General features: G+C 36.1%; 1 protein-coding gene across 2 annotated transcripts in view; it reads right to left on the bottom strand.

Moving 5' to 3' along the window:
* The window catches only part of wb (wing blister), a 423,965-nt gene that overhangs the window by 248,161 nt on the left and 150,428 nt on the right, over positions 1 to 25,376 (bottom strand). For both annotated transcript variants that reach the window (XM_067121957.1, XM_067121958.1), the window contains exons 2-3: positions 21,360 to 21,475; positions 6,335 to 6,529 (exon numbers count right to left, since the gene is read on the bottom strand). In XM_067121957.1, coding sequence (XP_066978058.1) covers positions 6,335 to 6,529; positions 21,360 to 21,475 — 311 coding nt within the window. The remainder of the gene's footprint in view (positions 1 to 6,334; positions 6,530 to 21,359; positions 21,476 to 25,376) is intronic.

Below are 25,376 nucleotides of genomic sequence, written 5' to 3'. Positions count from 1 at the left end.
TACTGCACCACCCGAGATGTTTATTCCAAAAATTATTGCACCACCTGGGATGATTATTAAAAAAAAATTACTCCGTATGGAGTAATCTATATCTCTAATTTTAAAGTGTGTATAATAATGAGATCTAAAAGGGAGTCATAAAGATGAACACCTAAAAAAAATAGTGAGACTTTAATTAGTTTCATAACAATGAAACCTTCAAATGTTTTATAATATTGAGACCTAAATAATAATGAGACCTGCAAGTGTTTTAAAATAATGAGATCTAAAACTGTACAGTTAAAATCATATAGGATTCAGTAACCAAAAATTTCCAGTCACCAGTTCTTTAATAAGTGTGCGTTTTCATCCTCATCAAACAGCTTCTTCCAAGAAAAGAAATCCATTCTAAGTTTTACTTGTCACAAGAGTCGAAAAAACTAGGATATATAATTCGTGTAACTTTCGTGGTAGTTCATTCATTTCAGTGGGACAAGTCTTGTACATTTTGGAGGTGACCCTGATAATACTCTGAATATGAAGCAATCATTATGTAAAAACATAAGATTTTTCGTAATAGCTTAAATTACAAGCATTCAAAGAACATCAGATTATTTTTGCTCTCAGCTTTTTGCGGTTCCCGCATCATATATTTTGTGATAATGCCATAAAAATCCTATATTGCTTTCGGTTGAGCTGGTAAGTTTGGCTACAAACTTCTCTTTATTAATTAACTTACACTGTACCTGGTTGGAGATTGGATAGGACATTTGTAATAATGCCACAACACCTTAAGCTGCAGTACATTAGAGCTTGTAATTTTGGGTACAAAATTGTTCTCTTCTCCATACTAATTACTAATATGGCAGAGTGATGGAGGTGGTGAAAACTTCAGTAAATAAATTTTTGAAGCAAAAAAAAAAAAAAAAAAAAATTTTACAGTAAAGCAAAGTTTACTCTCCAAAAAATTTCTTGAAGGGCTGCACAAATAAAGCAAGGATGATAAAGGTAAATATATCGCTGGACTGTTACCCCTAATTTTACATTTACTCGTAGAAATATTGCTGCTTCTAAAGCTTTTATAGATTTCTCGAATGGAATAAATTAAAAATTTGGTCGTTTTATGCACTATATTTAATCTCACCGACAGATATGACGTACGAAGTTTAAAAAGTTTGACGAATACTTTTCACATTCTTCCCAAGGGGATAGTGGAACGACATTTTCCTTAGGACAAACAACCCCATTTGGGAATAATATATGTTGATATAAATACGCACATATACACAAAGAGTGATTATAATTATATAATTATATAATATATATATATATATATATATATATATATATATATATATATATATATAGTATATATATTATATATGTGTATATATATAATTATATATATAACATTAATATATATATATATATATATATATATATATATATATATATATATATATATATATATATAGTATATATTAAAGTGCAAGAGAGAGAGAGAGAGGGAGAGACGCATGCTGAAAGGGGAATCTTAAAAAGAAGGGAAGAGAGATGTCACCCCTGTCGTAAAACAGCTCTTGAAAACTTTATGGTCATTTTATGCACGAGATGAAGAGAACCTGTGACAAGCAGGTAGATATGGCAAGCATAAAGCAGATATATTGTATATATATGTACTCGACTCTCGTCACTCCTTTTGTATATGGTGTATACAAACAAGAGTACGCAACCGAGTACCTATGTTTGAGTGATATAATGCACACTGCATATTTGTTTTGCATTATATATATATATATATATATATATATATATATATATATATATATATATATACACACACACATATCATTCTTCTTATCAGTTTTACCATATATATATATATATATATATATATATATATATATATATATATATATATATATATATATATATATATATATGTATTTTCAATAATCACAATTACCTCTACAGAGAATAAGCGAGCGTGCTTACCCCATACTAAAAATGGGAAAAACCTCGTTAAAAGAAGAAGATGAAGAATAAGCGAGAGAATATTAAGCATATCCAGTGTTCAAGAATAAAAATACCACCCAGTGCCCCAAACTGCAACAGTTTATTCGCTTCATAATCCAACGGCACTTTTCAAGCACGGGACGGTAATTATGAACAGCCCCTGACAAGCAACATAAACAAAGACCGCACCATTGCAGTGTCAAAGAAGTTGACTTACGAGCAAGACCTTGATTATGAGGAGCATCAAGCTGAGTAACTTGAAAGCGAACAAAAGCAGGCAGTGTTTTCCCTCAGTTAATATGAGAGAGAGAGAGAGAGAGAGAGAGAGAGAGAGAGAGAGAGAGAGAGAGAGAGAGAGAGAGAGAGAGAGAGAGAGAGAGCATGCGTTGGTGTGATATTCCTATAACTTGTCTACCTCTGCGGGCTGATTTCCCTTTTGGAGCCCTCTTGGGTTTATAGTTTGTTGACTATCTATAAGGCTTTCAAGCTGAAGATTTAGAGAGAGAGAGAGAGAGAGAGAGAGAGAGAGAGAGAGAGAGAGAGGGTGGGGTGGGTGGGTGGGTGGGGGTGGGGGGAATTCCTCACATTACTGTGAGACTTGTACCGCAAGGAGAGAAGAATCTATCTTCTTTTTTTTACAGAATGTATCTTTTTTTATTTTTTTTTTTACAGTTACAGGCAGGTACCGTAAACCGAATACTGCATCGAAAATCTGCACTTGCTGTGTCTCTGCCCTAAAGAAAAGCAAAGACAGAATGCAAACGAAACTTCGTCAGAATCTTTTTCCAAGGTGAGAAAATCGAGTAACATATAAGCAATAATCAACACAATCTTCTATCGAAGTGAGAAAATCGAGTAGAACATAAAAACGAGGCGAAGTGAAAGTTATGAAAAAAGGTCGCAGGTAATGGAGGCGAAACGGTAGGAATACATCACGCGGAGAAAGATTTAAGGGGGGAACGTCAAAGATGGATGGTGGGGGCCCTTAGGATAAAACAGCTAAGATACTAATGAAAGGAAAGTGGAATAAGAAAAGGGGAAAGATGAAGAGGAAGGAAGATAAAAGAAAAAAAAATCGTCCCCTCGACCGCTTCAACCATTAACTAAAAATTCCGAGGGTTATGAAGATTAGAGTTGACTGGAGAAAATTCGTTCCGATAAGGGAAGGATCTTTATTGTATGGTTCAGAAAGGGCCATCAGGGACTCCAGGAAAAGCCGAGTCTCGTAAAAGCCGTCCGCTTTCCGGGAGATCCCGAAGAGTGAACCCGTTAAACCCACGCCTTCTCATCAAAGCTGTCTATTACTTTCCTTATTAAGATTATGATGAACAGATAAAGAGCTGACCCACTTTTGTAGGTCCGAGCGCTGATACTATATGGCTTCTAATTTCACCTGGGTGACCTACTCATCACTTTCAATATCATCATTACTGTCATTACAATCAATATGATACTGTTAGGGTTATCAGTTAACTGGCATTCTCACACACCAACATACCATGAACAAAAGATCTAACTAAAATCAAATCTTTCTCAGTTCTCAAGGGAAAAGAAATTCAGAAAAACAGAGAGAGAGAGAGAGAGAGAGAGAGAGAGAGAGAGAGAGAGAGAGAGAGAGAGAGAGAGAGCACTGGCCAACCAAGAGAGCTGAAAATAAAGGTGGGAATGCAGACATGCATGGCTGGTCACAGCCCCACTAACCAAGAAACCAACATTACCCAGTACAAGCAAGATGGTGCACAGTCCTCTATTAGAAACCCTGCTTGGTAGAACTTCTCATATGCTTCCAGTTAACAAGCTTTACATTTCCGGCTGATTGAATGGTATCGTTCTGACACGATAGCTGCATAAATTTTACACTGACATCGTGACCCACATACGATAACACTATTAACTTTCATTGGTGGGTGGGGCGAGTCTTCTCACTGAAGGAACTGCGCTGTCAAAGAAACTTGCAGGCTATTCCCGTTACCTAAAAAGACTATTCTCACCATTAGTGTTAATAATGGAACATACGATGAAACTGGTGGCGAAGAGGGAAAGCGATAACGCGAGACAACTTTTTTTTGGAATAACGAAGTTTTCTTATTCCTGACCGGTCTAATATTTATTTTTATGTTTTCATTGTGTTTGTGCGTGTGTGTGTTCGATGGGAACACTTAAAGCCAACAGACTATCAGTGTGCACATAACTGTAGAATATCCATGTCCAAAAATCTTAAATAAATTGTGAAATTTAATTCTAGAAAGTGCGTTTAATATCACGCAGACATTTAAAAAATATAATAAAAGACTAATATAAAAAAAGAGCTTTAACCGGCATTAAAATCATCACAAGGACGCGGTGAAAAATGCTCATAAACTGAAACCTGGTGTTTTAATAATTTTTTTTTTACATCAAAGTAGTTATTGAAAAGGAATTCAGAGACTACTGGTTTAATGAAAGAATAATTTGACTAAAGTTTCAGGTTACATTTTCAGGAAAAGGGGCATTTTGTTGCATTATTTGTTATTTCTCCTTCCATAAAAACTAGGTCATTTGGTAAGTACTTGGTATCTCAAGTTGCTTACTGATTCAACCAATAACAATAATATTGAAGCATTGCTATATTTATGTTATTTGTTCTTGATTATTGACATGAAAGCCTATCTATTGCCATTTAATTGTAACTATATTCATTTTACTTCTTTCTTTCCCTTTACTTTGTTCACATACGAACATTTAATTCTGAGGAACACTGCTGTGCAACTTCGCGGTCTCTTGCTATGTATCACAGAAATTAATATTCATGAGGGGTAATAATAATAATAAAATTAAAAAAAATAATAATAATAATAGCCGTTACTCTCACTCAGCAAGTAAGCTTTCACGGTCGAGATGCTTCACGTAATCCTAATAAGTCGGCATGTTAGAACCTCTTTTTTTATTATTATTATCGCTACATTAGAACACTCTTCTTCTTGACTTAATACACGTTTTTCGCCCCTTAGAAGGCCCCGACCACGATTAATGGTCAAACTTCAGGACAGCGCACAGATGGCAGCTTTTGATAAAGTCTCATTCTCACAAGGGTTAGCGTATCTGGGAATAAAGGCTCTGGAGATATGCAAGAGATTTACCGCCGGGATTATGCGAGAGGTCCGCCAGGGGTTAAGAAGCCGAGAATATTCAACACTGCCCAGCCGCCACCGCCAGGTAGTCTCGTAGTCTCGAGACAGTGATTCTACTCTGAGGTCATGTTTAGACTTTCCCTTCTTGCCCTCGGGCGGGCGGCTGTGAGGAACTAACGGCGTGGCTGTCATGGGGGATGGGGTGTTTGGGAGGGAGGGGGTGGGTATCCTTGTCATCTTTGCAGGTCAATTAAGAAGCTGCTACTGTGCTGTCTGAAGATCCAAACTGTGTTATTATTCGGTCCGCTGGCTACGTGTACCGATCATTTTTAGCGAACGCCACCAGTGGGAGAAGTTTCATTTTCAGTTGGTAAATGTGTCCAGAATTTACATCATTTGAGAAGGAAAGGATGAGAAGATTGGCAAAGCGATGTATGACCCATCACTGTCATCTTCGACGAATACGCATTTATATATATTATATATATAAATATTATATATATACATATATGTGTGTGTGTGCGTGCGCGTGTGCTCACGAACGCTTGTGCATAAATCAATTTCCGTATGCTTTCTGATGACAGATTTGAATATTTTACTGGTATACTTGTGACATTCGGCAAATGTCCATTCCCAAGCGACGAGCTTTGAATCTATAATCCCTAAACTGACAACGAACGGCCCGGGTTGAATAAATCAACGGAAGACTGTGATAAAATAAACCGAAGTATGTGGTGGCCTCTTTGTTCTGCCTTTTGGCTACAGTGAACATAGCAACTGGAAATTAAAGTGATCTAATTCGACGACAGGACATGTGGGACATATCAGCGTCCATCAATATAATAGTATTTATTTTCTCAAGTTCTTATAACAATGTTCAGTTGTCTTCAGCCACTAGTAAAAACAGAAAAAGATGATACAGAGCCACACATATGAACTGAGTAAAACAGCAATGGAGGAAAAATGAAAGAATATTCGTAGTGAGTGACACTTCAAACGTAGTGTCGAGTAACGCCCTAACATTTAAGCATTCGATGAATTCCACGTAAGAGGGTGAGAATACCAGACAGACAATTCACTAATCACGAAAAATACATGCAAACTCACTGACAACTGGGAGATTAAACCTGTAATAAAAAAATGAAAAAAAGAAATATAATTCAGGTGAAAGCAACTAAGCCATCGCAAAGGTTTTTAGAAGAAACCAACGAAGGACATTTTAAACTTACCTCCTTGAGATCCAGGGTCAGCGTCACCCACTCGTACCTCCTTCCGGCGGCAAGCGAGGGCGACTGCCAATACGAATCGGTGCCATCGATGGCATTTGTGACCGGATGCCGTCGTGATGGGTCGGGGGATCTGGCGTCGCAGATAAGGCACTGAGGAGGACGGTTTCCTGAGTGCTCCGTCAACTTGCACGTCATCTGCAGGAAGAGCGAAGAACCCCGATTAAAACGAGAAATGAAAATAACATTTTTAAAAATAATTTACTGGCAAACAATGAAACAATGAACAAATTAAATAATAATACGAGAGGGAATAGGACTTCAAAGGCTAAGTGATCAAAGAAAAACAAAAATAATAAACATAATTATGAAAATCACATTCATAACAATAGCCCATCAACGTTTGCTAGAAATGGCAGCAGCTTACGTCTGTAAAAGCGTATATACTGTATATATGGGTGTGCTCAATGCATATTATATATTACACATTGATAATATAGATGGGCATATTATATAATATACTACACTGATAATGTAGCTTACTCCAACGTCTGGTTCCACAAAGAAAAATTAAAGGTAGTTACAGTTCCTTTCCTGGAACAAAAGGCAATGTACAATATCTTCTCTAACTTGGAATAAGCTTATATTGTAATCATTAACCAGTCCGACTTTTCGTTCAGTACCTCCATTCTCGGTCCTCGGCAGTTTGATTTCAAGGAAGTTGATTCCTGACACACACACACACTCTCTCTCTCTCTCTCTCTCTCTCTCTCTCTCTCTCTCTCTATAGTAAAACTGTTTCATTTCACATGGTTACTTGATCAGATTGACATCAGATCTCTTTATATACAATTAGCCAATTACTTTCAGCAATTTTCATTCGAAAACTGTCAAAACTTTCGAAAGGATAAAACTATTTTATTCAGTATGCATATGTGCACGTAATTCCTAGGCATAAGTACTTACATAAACATCGTAAGTGAAGAATACAGATGAGTGTTTATACATGTATAGAAATTTATATGAACAAATACTTATATACATACATCACTCACACAATACAATATATATACATATATATACATATATATATATATGTATATATACATATATAATTATACAGATATATATATATATATATATATATATATAGAGAGAGAGAGAGAGAGAGAGAGAGAGAGAGAGAGAGAGAGAGAGAGAGAGAGAGAGAGACGGGGGGTGGAGTTGGGGAATTAATCATACATAATGTATGCAATTCTGCAAGTCAAGTTGAAAAACAGCAGACTATCATCTTTTGTATTTTGTTGCTAAAAAACCTTGTAACTTATAAGCTCACAACCCGGCTTACATCGCAGCTAATTCGAAACAGAATGTCGACGTTTGTCTCCTTCCCTTGTACCCAGTTAAACGCTCCATCATATATTCTAATAAAGTGGATGGCAAATGCCAAAACAATATTAAGATGCACCTTAGTTTCCTTTGTTATCATGCTTCCTTTCTCAGATGCAATTCGTGTGAGTTACGTTACCACACAGCAGCTAATAAAAGTTGCAATGGACAAAAAAAGTAGCAACAAAGAAGCAATTACACAGAATAAGGAAGTTGGCTAAGTATTCTTGTCTTCTCAATTATATCTGAAGCTTACTAACTGAAGACGAAAGACAGGCAGCGACAGTCGCAGAGGAGGAAATAGGCTAATATGTTGGTTCAAGGGGCAAAATCATCTAGTTGGCTTAGGACTAACAATTTTCTCTCTCTCTCTCTCTCTCTCTCTCTCTCTCTCTCTCTCTCTCTCTCTCTCTATATTTTATTCCACCTTTCTCTCTCTCACTGAATGTTTTAGTCCATATTTCTCTCTCTCTCTCTCTCTCTCTCTCTCTCTCTCTCTCTCTCTCTCTCTCTCTCTCTCTCTCTCCTCTGAATATTTTATCCTCTCTCTCTCTCTCTTTCTCTTGAATATTTTTTCCTCCGGACGAATTTTTCTCCGAGGGCTGCTTTGTGATTCACACCAGAAAAAAGTCTTTTAATTCATTCAGCAGAGAGAGAGAGAGAGAGAGAGAGAGAGAGAGAGAGAGAGAGAGAGAGAGAGAGAGAGAGAGGACAAGCAACAAAATGCTCCGGGATGACAAAAGAAGGATAAAGGAGAGGATCTGTGGGAAGGGGAGGGGAGGGGGGGGGAATGGGCGTAACATATTCTGTTGCCTTGCAATCTCACACCGATCTAAGGTCCGGGACTCTGGACTGCGCTTGGGATGCTAAAGAGCACTACTGGACTAAATGAAACACACGAGAGACAAACTGATGAATCACAGGAAGGAAGAAGGAAAGAAGAGTCTCTCTCTCTCTCTCTCTCTCTCTCTCTCTCTCTCTCTCTCTCTCTCTCTCTCTCTCTCTCTCTCTCTCTAAATTCAAGCCTACAGTGCATGTAAAGGTTTTTGTTAAGTTTTTATTGTGGCGTTTTGTTTAATCCACATATCGCAGCCACACCCAATAAGCTCGTACATTTGGCTGTTAATCTATTAAAGGACGTGAATTTTAGTTAAATCAGAAGAAATTCTGCATAGTTTTCATTGCCTTCGAGACCAATAATAAAGAATTATAACCGAGAAAAATATTCATGTACCTTTACAAGTACAGCTAAGACCAGCGATACACAAAAATGGGGACAAATATTTACATGTAAATATAACAATTATTCCACTTCCAAAAAAAGGATTCGGAAATGAGAGAATCCCATTATGAACGATGCAGCTTCATATTTTCAAGATCAATCTTCTTTGAGCTGCCTTCTTTCTTGACAAAAGAACGTGGATAAGATATCAAACTGCACCCAACCCCCACAAAAAAAAAAATTATTGAAAAAGATTCCAAGATGAGAATCTAACTTTCCTGTGTATTAGAATGCAGATCTAGTGTAGCCCTGAAGGAGGTCAGGGGCCTTTTCCTAGACTTTGGTCAGGGGTTACTGGCTGAGACAGATATCGGCTTGGAAATAAATAAATGTCTCAGCACAGTAAGCACAGTAGCAATTTTTGTTTATCCCTTCAAGATTTCAGCATTGAGGAGTGGAAGAAGTACAGTAGATACTGAAAGTGTTGCCAGTAAGTAATAGGTGTACACACACACACACACGCACGCACACTAATGGCACAATTCACTAGAAAACTGTAAAAGACTACACCTGCGCCAACAAAAAAGACGGAATAGTGTTACATTAACGAACGTCTATAGACGTTTGTCAATAAGTTGTTTTTATGCTACTGTACTGTAATTTTCAGTCTCTTTAACTGTCTCCAACTTTTTCAGAATCCACCCACTATTATGCATAGTGTAAAAAAAATCCACTTTTGATACTAGTATAATAATCATTTTCATCTGGTAGATGATATATCACAACGAAGTTGACGTTGACAAAAACAGGAAGCTGGCTAATGTGGAATCAAATTAATCCTTTTTGTTAGCATTGAATAATTTTTGCTTCTCAAACGTTCATGTCGCTAAGGGTAGATATTGGTTCAACTGTGCAGTTTTATTAGCCAATTCTTCCTTATTCCTACTTCATCTTATTCAGTTTCAGTTAACCATTCTACGTAATCTAACAAATGCTACTTATTACGACTGTACCAAATTCTGCTGGAAATAGACATTATTTTCAATAATTGACTCAATTTCTTTAAATACTTGATATTCCACATCTTATTTAAATCAATGCTAACTTTTCATGCTCGCCGACACTTTACCATCATTTAGAAGCTTGTTTTTTCTCATTATTCACTTCAAAAAATTGAACAGCATCTATTTAGTAATAAACTAAATAGATGCTGTTCAATTTTTTGTCTTTTTTCGTCAACTGGAAGCCACAATCAATTTGAAACTGCTATCGCCTAATTAATATTACTTAATCTTATTTCGATCAATTTTCTTAAATTAATTAAAACTGTTCATTTTTACGTATTTACAGTATTCTTGAATGGGCCAGCTAAGAATTATGCAGAGATATCAAAGGTGATTAAAGAAATAGAACAAGTGTGATAAAGTAAGCAGCTTTGTGTTCTGTAGGTAACTCGGAATCAACTGTAAAAAATAAATACCACAGTACTACTCAGTATTCATGTTCACATGAACATAAGTTCTTCTCCATAAAAAAAATAAGTCTTTGGGATTATTCACTGACACTGCTGACCCCTGTCTACCTAGGTCTTAGATTTCTTTTGCTTGAATTGGCTGACCAGAGGTTGTTGCTGAGGTCCGAGCCTAACAAAAAACCCTCGCACTCCCACCAACACCCCTTCGCCCGACAAACCTACCTAAATATTAAGGTTTTTACGGAATCCAAAGGAAAGCAGTCTGACAACATGCGAAGCCAGAGCTGCCTACATCACGTAGGGCGCGTCAAACACTTGATAAGTAACACGTGTTTATTCAAATGAGCTCAGTGTAGAAGAGCCTGTGGTCGTCCACGAATGCGGGACGCAAGTAAAAGCAAATAAAACAATCAAACAGAAGCAGTAACGGGCTTGCTGACAAGGTGCCTTGTCTTCCCTCGAGATTTTTAAAGAAGACACAACCCTCCTTAAATCCTCCCTACAAGATAGCAAATCGATATTCCACAGGCTTACACAAACGAGGCCTATTTCTTCAAGGGAAAGACCGATTCATCAGAGAGAGAGAGAGAGAGAGAGAGAGAGAGAGAGAGAGAGAGAGAGAGAGAGAGAGAGAGAGAGAGAGACTATAAAAACTGCATAGCTTTGCTCTGATATCAGATGAGTTCGAGGTGCGAAGGAGTAAAAGCAGCCATTCAGGCTCAATGGTGCTTTCAAAGTAGGCGCGACATGGAAGCCACAACTAACAAACAACGGACTTACTTCTTCAACTCTTAAAAAAGACAGGCATTTGAATTAGCAATCACTCATTCATAAAAATTCATTTTTTTGACATACGAAGTAGTGATGTTAGTGATCGTGACCAAAGGAAGAAGAGAAATTCTACCTCTTGCCGAAGTAGTTACTATACTTATTGTACTTATATAACAGTAAATTCCGCTTTCCCCTACTCACAAATGACAGTTGTACGGAAATGAGTAAACAGCAATAATTTCCAAACTGTGTGTTTTATTACACCTTGTTAATTTCTTACTATATTGCAATTAATTAATCAAATTTTAATTTCTTCTCGTTGCTACAATGTTGGTGTTTTTCAAAATAACAGTCGAAGTGAGGTCGCACGATAAAAGAAATTTATCATTTCTCTTTTTAAGTTCAGAGACAAATGGTCTTCTTCATGAGGTACAAAAGAAAAATCGAAACGTCGCGATTCGTATTTTCCGTTTGAATACAACTGTCACTATAAAAGACAATGATTACAAGAGGTTACGAGTTTTGATCCAAGAGAATCACACAAATATTTTTTTGCAGACGAGTCTGCGTTATGTTTTCTGAGCAATTTTAGCTCTAAGGCCTGACTAACACGAAAAAAATCATTTCCAACTAATCTGTTATTAATGAATTTCATATGTGTAAAGTATTCTTGACCCAGGTGGTGACATTTTAAAAAATGTAAAAATTTTACATTTTAAGCATATTTTTCTGTAATTTCTCTTGCTGTTGAATGTAGTGAGACAAGTCTTGATTTAAATCAAGTAGGGCAAGATCTTAATGATGTCTTCTCTAGAAGTAGACTTGTGCAACCTATGCAGAGCCCACTGCATAGAATAGCTAAGCATGAATTAACATGGCAAAAGCTAAAAATTCTAAGACCAAGCCATCAACCTCATTGAAGTCAGCTCCCTGGCCCAAATAAACGATGTTGAGATTCGAGAAAAAAAAATGAGTGAATGTTATGTAAACTGCTAAATTTTAAGGAATGCGGCTCAAGAACAGATACAGGTTAGGATATATTCTATAATATCTTATTCTATAATATCTGAATGGTAAAAGAATATTGGGCAAAGCTTTGTCCACTGCAGAGCATTAGCAAAATGTCTGACTAACATCCTTCCACTGTTCGTAGTGATCCTTAGTTTAAAAGAAAAAATTTAAGTTCAAGCAAATAATTTCGCCTGTTTCTTTTCGTTGTTTTCTTCGATCTCCGGCTAAATTACGGCACTGTGTTGTACGTCATTTTGGCATCCACACAAAAAATTAACTCCTTATCCCCGAGTTAACAAATGTTTTGACACGTACCCTTACTGACCTAAGGAATGGTAATAAAATAAGAATAATTCAACACAGACTGGTGCTTTAAAATGTAGCCAACTGGTTTAAAATGTAATCATTTACTTTGGCGTCAATTATCGACATCATAATTCTCTCTCTCTCTCTCTCTCTCTCTCTCTCTCTCTCTCTCTCTATAAACTTTTATGCATCTTTCTCAGGTGGAGAATTGTAATTCTCCTTTTTTACCTCTTTTCCTTCTTCAAAATATAATTATATACAAACAGGTCTACTACGCTGTTACGTTCAGTCTTAATTAAACGAACACTACCTCTACAACAAGAGAGAGAGAGAGAGAGAGAGAGAGAGAGAGAGAGAGAGAGAGAGAGAGAGAGAGACTTAACTGACACTAGAGCCTTTTAAAACCCTTCGACTAATCAGTCCTGTCGGTGAAGGAAAGTCTTAAATTCCTCTTTTTTATCGTCGAGTGGGACCTTGAGTGGGACATCGCTGATATTCCATGACACCCTTAAAATCTTTACGCCTCGCCTGATTATCTGATGGTCTAATATTATTCATAATAATTCTATTTTTACAATCATTTTCTTTAAATTCCACTTAAAATTTGGCGGAAAATCAGGAGGTGCATAATTATGCTGAATTTATTATTTTTTTTTTTAGATTTCTACAAGCAATTTCTTTCTTCATATTTTATCTCTGATAAACGTCATGTTTAAAATGCTACTTTAAAATAAAATCCCTTTTTAAAATCAAACTTTTTATAAACATACATACATACATACATACACTATACGCGTTTACCCTTGAGTGAATATTCTTTTGTGGTCATACAAATATACAATGAAATTCAAAATTTCTTGTGCTGAATGTAAAAAAAATACTTATAGAAATGACAAGATACATGACTTTCGACACACTGTTATATTTTCGTTGTATCGAAAATATAAATTGTTTGTGTATACGTGTTAGCGTGTGAAACTATATACGAGTACCACCGAGTTCTAAGTCCGGGATTTAAAGGGATATCTATGAAATCAATAAAACAAATTCTTTATGGTACACCTGATAGACAGGCAACTCGTTTAATTTACGCCTGCAGAAAAATGTTAAAACCTTGTCGACAAAAGCAATTATCTATAGTAAATCTGGCATGCGGTGACTTGGCTAGGGTTACATCGCCACCTACAGTTCATGAGATATTGTTTCAAATATTATTCGAAGAGACGAATAAGCAATTTATTTCCTAGCAAAGCAACAACAAAAAAAGATGCACTGTTTCACGCGTTTCAGTGTCCCCGTAATTATTTTGCATATGCTTAGACGAAATTAAATGTATTACATTAAATGTATTAAATTTTTCCTTACGCCACAAAAAAAAAACTGCGGTATGATAAGGCGCTTGTGAATTAAGATTACCTGTCTATTAAAACACTCCAATGAAGATGTTATTTGTTCTCTTTTCAGTGAAACATTTCCGTACAATTTAATCCAAGTTATTTATCAGAACAGTCGACAATAATTTAATTACGGCTGCCACATTAAAAAATCAACTAATGACCCATAAAGTCCTGTGATCAAGTGCCCCGTCGCGTCTGTCATTACTCAGTGCCCTTTGGTAACCATTTCCGTATTTCCAAAAAGGTGTCCCTTGTGAATAAAAAGTGTCTATGGCAGTGCTCAGATAAAAAAAAATTCCTTGATGAAATTGCAAACTAAAGACAAATAAGAACTCTTCAATGTCGTATCTCCGGTGTATCATTTACCTTTACAGACAAGAACATCAACCTCAATTACTAAAGTATAATGTAATTTGTACAGAATTATTTCGAAAGACGAGAGAAGTTCGTTGTATTGGTAGGAAGGCAACAAATGCAAGACAATGACCGCAAAATCAATCAGCCAATCAGGAGAAACATAATCACCGTCATCAGCACGACAGTAATGGCCCCAGTACCAACCAAATGATTATTATTAGAAAGGGAGGACCGTGGGCCAAGCCGGGCAAAGTCAAGAAGAGCCCTGCCACGTGAGAGGTGAAGCGATTATCAGCAAGGGCGTCAACACCAATGGATAAGACAACAAGCGAGAGGAGGCCTCGGATCGTCCCTCTAAAAGGAATATCCGGGTGAAGAAAAGGTCGCTAACGAAGACGAGGAACTGGAAAAGTTAAGAAAAATCGAACCTGTACGTCAGGTCAAATGAGGAGGAGACTACACCTGTTTTTCTCTCTTTTCTTAAACGTCACTGGATGACTGGTGAGAAAAATATGCATTTATTTATTTACTGACATGAGCGTATAGCAATGTAGTGTACATACATCCGCGTTAATGCATTATATAAAGAGAGTGTTTCCGTATAAGAATCCGTATATTCACTCACATCATCATTCACAAAAAGTGAATTATATAAAGAGACAGAAAGAAGGAACGAGTGAAAGGGAAGGAACGAGTTAATCGAGCATGAGTAAGATCAACAAACCCTCCTATGAAGGTTCCATGAATCAAAGGCCCAGATTGACTCTTTGTTTGTCAAGTCAATCACGCGTGTCCAACAGCCTGTATCCTCCCTCCACCACGGGCGACCACAATAAAAGACTATCTGCCACGCAGAATAATAGTCCCGCTGGAAGACCTTTTGACAGTCTCCGCCCGTTTAGGTCATACGCATAGTCCTTGCATTGTGTGCTCTTTGGGACGGCTCTCCTCAGAAAACGAGTCAGACTAAAATGCTAATGGATGAAGTCATGTGAAACGCTAAGGATGATGGATGACAAGGCAAACATAATTACTGCTTAGGTGTTGATACCAAAGCTAAATGAATTAAGGCACTGATAATCTGCCTACACTCCTTCATGGTTTGTCTAACAGGTGACAGGCTTACACTGGGTCTACACGATGGCTTTTTCTTTTTCTTTTTTTATCGAACATTCCAGTTTTCTTGACCAGGAAAAGTGAACTGGTTATTCAGAGCCCCTCCTTTTTCCGTTTTTATCATGAATTTTTAAATAGGGATTACATGACTTACACTGTTTATAAATTATACAAAATCCTCAAACATGTGGTTTGATACAGAGTTCCCAACAAATTATGGATCTCCCCAATATGGACATTCCATTCATACTTTTATTAGTTGTTAAAATATGGCTCTAGATATAAAAAATAATAAAAATTCATCTTGATTTACGAGGGAACTTTACCAGGTATCTACAAGCGTTTAATTTATATATCATTAAGTCTCTCGTAAGCTATAAGTCTTACAAGTGAATTTTAAAAGAGCAAGAGATCACAAAAAAAAAAAAATGGAAATGGACCCCTTTACAACACCCAGCCCAAAAGATATATTGAACTTCGTCCTTTACCTATCTATTTATATATATATAAAAATGGATGTATGTATGCATGTGTGTGTGTGTGTGTGTCTTCCAGGATAACTCTGAAACGCATTGAGCAATTTCAACCAAACTTGGTATACATATGACCTACTACCTAGAAAAGAATACAGTGGGGGTTACAGTGGGGGTAAGACATCATTAGAACCTAGGGGTGGGGGTGGGGGTGGGGGTGGGAAGGGGGTGACTTGTAAAAATAACCGAAAAAGACAGACATGGTGTCTTATCCATAGTTTTCGAGGTCGCTGAGATGAATGGTGACACTCCCGATACCCTTCAAGTCCAAGTACAGCCCCGATGGGAATTGGGGGGTGAGGAGGGATGAAATATAAAATGTCAAAAAAGCTGGTCACTGTAATTGAAGCAACTATCTTAACAGGAAAGAGAGAGAGAGAGAGAGAGAGAGAGAGAGAGAGAGAGAGAGAGTTTATCGGTTGTCATTCAGAGTTTTCCCGGGCAGCGCCAGGTTGGTCAGCTACTTCCTTAATAAAACTAAATATAGAATTATATCCTGGAATGGTTTAGGTGTATATGTATATGCATGTGTATATATAAATATAATATAAATATATAAACTAAACATATATATGTATATATTATGTACATATATATAATATATATACTGTGTATATATATAGAGAGAGAGAGAGAGATTCAGCGATTTTGAATATGGGTCTAGTCAGGACAAGTAAAATGTGCCAATTCGACTGATATACGTATAACTAAAAATGAACTAGACTTGTATCTTCGGCAATTGTGCGAAAGTGCGTTCTCGCTGCGCATTTGTTCAGAGTAACGGCATCGAAGTTGAGAAGCTAAGAAGCTATCAAATACAAATGAACATCTTGTAAATCATATGTATATGTATATACAGTATATATATATATATATATATATATATATATATATATATATATATATATATATATATATATATATATATATATACACTGTTTATGTGTATATATATCAGTTTATTTTCCTTTTGTCTATCTGTCATTCTCTATCAATATATCTTATATCTTTCATTATCTATTGCATATATATATATATATATATATATATATATATATATATATATATATATACAGTATATATAAAAGTTAAAAAAAGATATACTGATAGAAAAACACATAAACAAACAGAAAACAGGCTGATATAAGGAGAGCGACGAAGCGAATACGTTGCTGTCTGCTGAGCAGCGCCAAACCTCTTCGTTTCAAACGCATGACCTCGCTCGCTACCCTATGGAACTCCTTCCACGCTGACACCCACGGACCTTCTTTAATTAATAATCCGGTCCAATTTATGTAGGGACCACTCTCGGGTCGACCTGACGACTCGCAACATCTAAACAACCTGTCCAATGTGAAAATATCACTTGACAACCTGATTATTATGTGAAGGATACAGAGGCGTTTTGTTGCTGTGGTTTTCAAAGGAGGGTCTGTCTCCTGGATGCCACAGAGGGAGTAGCTATCGCAGGAATTCTAGTTATATAATGCTATGTATATAAGGATGAATATGTTCATGAAGGCATACATATTAAAACACACATATATATATATATGTATATATATATATATATATATATATATATATATATATATATATATATATATATATATATATATATATATATATATATATATATATATATATATTTATATGGGTTGGCTCCAAACAAAACAAAAAAGAGCACAATAGTCATATCCACATTCATACTTAGACTGCTAAATCTTAGATGATGAGCAGAAAAATTCCACAATACTGGTAGCTCCCACACTCACACGGCATGTTCACCAGCAGTGCATCGAATACCCAACTCAAACCCCATCTTGCATGAACTCTTGCAAGCACTTGATAATACGGACCTTCCTTACCAACATATACTTCTTTAACGAAATTTATCCACGATTTCTAGGTTTTCCTCTCCTCCTCTCTCATAACACTTCTGAATTGTTTACACTCTCTTTCCACAATGCCACATCATCTTAGAACATTCCGTTCCATTCTTTCACCTACAATAACAATTTTACAATTTCTACATAATTACATTTTTCACACTTTTAATTCTTCTAAGGCTACACATACTTCACAAATAATCAATTCCATCTTAACAGCTTCAACCCTTTTTTGTCATTAGCATTCAACATCCACATATCTCTTCCATTAACCATAGCTGGCTGTGCGATCCCTTTGTACCCTGATATCCAAATCTCTTCCAAGCATCTTGCACATACCCTGCTAAATTTCATGCTTTATCTGTTCTGTGGCTTACCTCTCACCACATCCTACTAACATCCTTTTTATGTGCTTCCAAATACATATACAAATCAACCGCTTCCAAGTTTCTATAAGTCACCGTTTCATATTTTTGGTTTGCATTTGCCCTCACGATCTTACTCTAGCCAAAGTTTACTCTCAATTTTCCTCTATTGCAAACACTTGTAAACTCACTTGTTCATGCAGTATCTCTTCACTTTTCTCAATTAATACCGTATCTCCTAATATCAAACACACCTCACTCCAATCATGACCCATTTTCTCGTTCCGTAAATTTGCGCCTGTGTCTAATTTATTTTCAGTGACTGCTCTTCATCCAGGAAGATATTACGCAGCCTTGGTAACATCACACACCCGTGTCTCAGGTCCACTTTTGCACCAAACTGCGCAATCTACTATCTATATTCTAACACATACTTCGATTCCTTCTTAAAAGTTTCGACCAAACTTATCTTCTACGCCATACGTCCTCTTAATTCCTTAACTATCAATTACGTCATGAGCTTTTTAAATCCTACGAAAATTGCATACAGCTTTTTCGACTCACTTTCACTTTTTTCACATTACTGTTACTTAACAAACAACTTCATCCGCACACTCCCTTTCTCCTCTAAACTCACACCGTTCTTCCGCTATCAATCCATCTATTATATGTCTTACTTTCTGAATCAAAATCTTTCGTTACACTCTCCCTGGTACATTAGGTAACATTAGGTAACATTATATTTCTATTGCTTTTATAATGCTTGCAGTTTCCTCCATCATTTATACATCTAAGCAAGGGAATAGTTATTCATCGTCTTTGATATTCCGGACATCTCATGAAGTTTAAGAAGGACAAAACCCCTCCTCTGCCTCCATTCATCCCCTTTCCCATATCCCTTGAAAACCGCCCCTTTGCTTCTCTCGAATTAAAAAAAAAATGGTTGGTAAGGAAGTAGGTTTAGAACAGAATACTGATAGGAAAAAAGCACGTTAAAACGAAGAAGAAGAAGAAGGTTGGTAGAAGTAGAATATGCAGATGATGCTATCTAAATCACGAGAGTGCTACAGGCTTTAGAAATGATACTCAACTGAATGCATCTAACACATAGAGATGGGACTACAGGTAGAGCGAAGGAAAACAGAAGCGATGCAAAAAGAATTAAATAGCGCTGGATGAAGAAGTGATTGATGGGCTTGATTTTGTCAAATATTTAGGAACGACATTTAGGTTCCTTGAATGCACATTTAGTGATGGATTAAAAAACGTTGATCAAACAATGGGAAGGATGGGTACGATTTGGATATCAAATTGACTGATATGGCATAAGGAAATAAGACTTTATGTTTGTCTGATACGACCTGTACTGCAATATGGACATGAATCACGGTGTGACAGTTAAATTATATCTAAAAGACTTTGTGGATTTGGATGTAAGGCTATAAAGATAATCAGGAGCCAACTGACAGGGTAGAGTGATAAATGATACCATGGTTGAAATACAGAAGTATGGTACGTATATGAGTAAATAATGAAGGGGAGATGGAGATGGCATGGGCATGTCCATTGTAGTATTCATCTGAGCTCCTTCCGAACAACAACAGACTAGAAAGAGGCAGACCCACTTGGAAGAGAACCATGAAACGGGAGGCTAGAAGCGACCGGAGATTTGTGGAAGTGAAAACACAGGAGAGATACGCGTGGTGGAATTTTACAGGGGAGCTGACAATGATGAAAATTCTATATTTCACATACATGTCCAGTGTGCTGAATTTATATAATCTTCGTTTAATAATAAATAATAAAATATACGCCATATATAAATAAAGATTAAGTTCAAATAAACCAAAGTAATCTAACAGCATCTACACTAGGAAGAGCCAAACGTACTTGAATGAGACTTATAAGACGGGAGGCTAGAAAGGAGTGGAGAATTGTGGAAGTAACAAGACGGGAAGACACAAGTGACGGAATTTCACAGACGACCTTTGCGTCATCCGGCGTTGAAACCGATAATGACGATAAAAATTCTACAACATATTGACGTAAACGTCCATTGCATGGTAATTACGTTAATATATACTATATATGTATATATATATATATATATATATATATATATATATATATATATATATATATATATATATATATATATATATATATATATATATATATTCAAGAAAAGAATAAATAAAAATAAAACCAGAATAATCTAACAACATCTATTAAAAGGTTGTTCCAGTAATGGGCCCAGTCGTGTACAAAGGAAATGCGCGCAGCAAGCATCCTTGGAAACTCGCTGTGCAAGTGATGGAAAGCTTCCTTTGTACGTGACTGTCTTGCATGAAAACAACCCTTTGAAATATATGTATATTTATTTACCGTGGCTTTACCTTTAAATAATAATAACAAAATAATAATTTGTGAAAGTGATAAATAACAAAACTTGTTGGTTTTATCTTAAGGCATAATGAGGGGAAATAAATTAGATATATTTCAAAGTAAAAATGAAAAAAAAAAAGTTGGTTTTCAAAAAGACTGGTTTGAAATATACAGAAATCCGTGTGAACCTCGATTATATAACTTGAAAGCCCGTGACTGAAAAAATAGAAGTCTCGACATGATCTTTAAAAGTATTCAATTATTATTTGTAAATTCTAGAACCCTTAATGATTGATTAGCATAAGTTGCCAGTCATATCGTCATTTTCACTCACAAAAGGCAATATTTGTAAGATGTGAACTCCAGGAACAGGTCGCCCCTTCTTTTTTAGTTCATTTCTTTAAATACAGCCAGAGTGAGGTATCACCCTTTGAATTTGAACTTATTCTGCCCCTTCCACTAAATAAGAAGCCAGTTATTAGCCAACGTCAAAACACTGTGTTCATTTCTTTAATCATTTTGTCCACGTGTTGTTGATTCCTACTTGTGAAACAGTAACTAAGCTGACCCATATCAAAATTCCAGTGAGTCAGAGTTAAGTATCTGGGAATTCTCCCCTTTTCCATATCTCTTTGAATTTGAACTTATTTTGTCCATGTGTTGTTCAAGATTCCTGCTAAATAAGAAGCGAGCTATTCAGTAACTAAGCTGACACACATCAAAATTACTCCCAAACGATAAAAAAAAAAAAATTGCGTTTTCGTACATCTGTCCTTCTTCACATAACAAAACTATTATGGCTAAGTGACTCACCTCGGGGCCATTCTGTCCACATGTGGCATTAGCAGTGATGCGGGCACGTGTAGCCAAGTTGATAACGTGTGGGAAAAGGCCCTTCTCTGGTACGGGAACGTCTGCTATGGGAATCTCTGTGGAAGAAAAGAGAGAGAAAGAAAATGAATTAATAGTATTTGCGATGCATGACTGCTGCCCCTGCTAGTAGCAGTAGCAGTACTGAGGGTGGTTGTAGTAACATGAAATTGTCAAGTAAAAAGAACACCAATAATAAAGGAAAATAAAGAAGAAGCAAATGTTAATTACTATCGCTGAAATACTAAACTATTCGGTAAATTTTAAGATGACAGAAAACATCCTCACTGCCCATGATACATAAGTTGTGATCTTAACCGTATACGTTTAAATTTAATTGAGATTTTTTATTTCCCACTATATATATATATACACGCACATGTACAGTATACTGTATATGTATAGTATATATATATATTATATATATATATATATATATATATATATATATATATATATATATATATATATATATATTACATCAATGGGGAGGCGGACATAAAGACTTCTTAAAAAATGGTCAGTTTATTCCCGACGTTTGTAATGGCTTCATTATATTTTGAGGGCTGTACAAAATAAATAACATAAATTACAAAAAGGCTATAAATCTAAATTTTAAAAATTAAGCACAATGGATTACAAATTTTAAAATAATTAAAACATAGAGGGGACAATTGAAAAGGACAACATAAAAAAGCAAAACAAAATCTCTCTAAAAAAAAAATTTACAATATAAAAATTAAGCAGATCTGGACCAACCTATTCAGTGGCAATGTTAAAACTGAGCAGAAATCGAAAGACTAAGCGAGGTACAGTGTGGGCAGAGGTTTGGCTGTTTAACAAGGGGACGAGTCGTTTGATCATTAATGATTCCAAAATGGCCAATTCATGGCCGCTAGCAGCTCTCCCTAAAACAGAAAAATCCTTATTTTCAATTGAAGTTTTACACAATCTAGAATGATTTCTGATATTCGAAAACTCTGGGTTTGTAATTTTACTGCCTGTCCTATAGTTTTCGAATATCAGAAATCATTCTAGATTGTGTAAAACTTCAATTGAAAATAAGGATTTTTCTGTTTTAGGGAGAGCTTCTAGCGGCCATGAATTGGCTATTTTGGAATCATTAATGATTAAACGACTCGTCCCCGTGTTAAACAGCCAAACCTCTGCCGGCACACTGTACCTCTCTTAGTCTTTCGTTTTCTGCTCAATTTTAACATTGCCACTGAATAGGTTGGTCCAGATCTGCTTACTTTCTATATTGTATATTTTTTTTTAAGAGAGATTTTGTTTTGCTTTTTTATGTTGTCCTTTTTAATAGTCCCTTCTATGTTTTAAATTTTTTTAATTTGTAATCCATTGTGCTTAATTTTTAAAATTTAAATCTATAGCCTTTTTGTAACTTAAGTTATTCATTTTGTACAGCCCTCGAAAATGTAATGAAGCCATTACGAAACGTCGGGAATAAAGTCTTTATGTCCGCCTCCCCATTGATGTATATCTGGCTGTGGCCACCGCTGTTTTGAGATTTATATATATATATATATATATATATATATATATATATATATATATATATATATATATATATATATATATATATATTCGAGAGTATAAAACATGTAGCTATATACTCTAGAACACTGAGCCACAAGTACCCTTAATCTCGACTGAAGTTTACCTTAGGAATACCTTGCACCCGAAAGAGTATCACACATTATTGCATCTGTCCCAGCCAGGATTCAAACCTATGCCTTTTGGGCTTGGCTCAAAGGTGACAAGGACTTATTCAGTGCTCTTAAGACATCTCTGCATTAAACCCAAAAGGCTCAGTTTTTACTAGTACGGGCATGTACATTCATCCCATGTAATATGTTTTAGGCGTAAGTTACTCAAAAAATAAAGCGAATTTCGACATTATGGAGTATTTGTGGCAAAATAAATATATGCACACACACTGTCACACAATTCTTTCTCTCTCTCTCTCTCTCTCTCTCTCTCTCTCTCTCTCTCTCTCTCTCTCTCTCTCTCTCCTTTTCACACACACAAGCATGCACACAATATTTGATAACATCATAAACACAAACATGCACACAATATTCGATAACATCATCAACACACCCCGCTATAATTTACCAAAATTTCAAACATTCAACGTCTATCGCACACAGCTTATCAAGAATAAGCAACTTACCCATTCAAACACGGTAAGAAAACTCAGCAACCAAGTGCACAAGACTCCAACACGAGTCTGCAATTTGTACGAAGATATCAAATGTCTAACGAACCATTACTAAAAAAAAAAAAAAAAAAAAAAAAAGAGAGAGATAAACACACACACGCACGCACACGCCCACAAACCATACAATGGTGACATGACGGTTTTGTCACAGGATCACTTCATGCGGAATCACGCAGCCCTGCTTAGCAATTCAATCTGGTTAAGGCGACACAAAACCGTCGGATTGCTGTACGGTTTGAAAATTCCTGTACGGGGTAAGATTGGGAGTGCATGCCCGCGTATTTAGTATGTACAGTATGTTTGTGTGTGTGTGTGTGTATATGTATATATGTGTGTGTATATATATATATATATATATATATATATATATATATATATATATATTTACACAGTATACATATATATACATTATACACACACACACACACACAAAAGGTAGGGGAGTTAAAATTACAAATATAATAAAGATGAAGGCATCTACGCAGTATATATGACAACAAAGATCAAAATAATTCAGACATTGATGACTATAAATCTTTTTTTACTTATTCATTCACTCTCTTCACTCTTTCCTTTGGTCATCAGCGACCTTGTCTAATCACACATATGCTCTTCCTCTCTTTTTCTTGAATCATTTCTAAACCTCCCACTGTAGCTTACAGCCTATTCCAAACACCTTTCTCTTATTTAGAAAATTTCTTAAATAAACTAAATGAAATTGAATCAAGCTCATTATCTGAAAGAACCATGTGTTCTTACACTTTCCCTCAAATGCTGCTTATTTTATCTAACGCAAACAAAATATACTCTTATGATTGTTGAAGTTTTTAGAAACGAACGGTTAAAAACTTCCTTGAAATGCCACGAAACTTCCTGTCTGGAGGTGGATCCAAAAGCCGGGTTGTATAATCTCCAAAACAGGACCAAATTGCTCTCGATTGACTCTTGATTCTAATCTGACCGCAAGGGGACAATAACACTCTTCTTCTTCTTTGCAACTTCATGTCACCCGGTAGCACCCGGCTTCACAAATGCGTGGAAATTAACGAAACTCACAGGAATCTAAGCTCGTAATCCCTTCTTACCCCATCACCTTCCACTTCTTCTTAAAGCCGGATCCACAATTAGAGTTCCGGCAGTCCTAACGATGAAATAGGATGTAATTAAGGCAGTCGGTTTCGCTAACTCGAGCAAATTCCTGCGCTATGATCTCCAGATAGGCCGTCGGATGTCTGGCATGTCGTTGTTGCTGTTGTGCCGTGGCAACAACGTTTATTTAAATAAACAAGAAAATTTATAACCATGAGTTGCCAACACGTCCAAGAAGCAAGACGAATTCAGTCATAACATTCATTTTGAAAGTGTGTTCACCAGAAACACACGTGAAACTTGATGCAGATAAGCGGGGTGTCAACAGGTATCTTCATTACAATGTAAGCTGTCTCGAAAGGTCGTTCGGATGGAGCTAAAAATTGCGGCGAGTTTGCACAGAAGACAAAGGACACAAATGCTTCCAACGATTCAACAAAAGCACACTATTGGGGCCGAGAAATGTGATCCTTTCCGGGTTGGCTGATATGGACAGAGAAAGGAGACGAATCCCAGGTATCGGATAAAAACGGAGACAGATATCACATTGAAAAGTGCATGTATTTTTATTTTTGTCATTCGTGGTCATCACTAAACGAAAATCATTTGGGATAACGAAACTGCTCATT

This window comes from Macrobrachium rosenbergii, chromosome 20 (assembly GCF_040412425.1).
Source record: "Macrobrachium rosenbergii isolate ZJJX-2024 chromosome 20, ASM4041242v1, whole genome shotgun sequence".
NCBI classification, from domain to species: Eukaryota; Metazoa; Arthropoda; class Malacostraca; order Decapoda; family Palaemonidae; genus Macrobrachium; species Macrobrachium rosenbergii.
The sequence above is the reverse complement of the archived record's forward strand: the minus strand, read 5'-3'. Positions and strand labels throughout refer to the sequence as shown.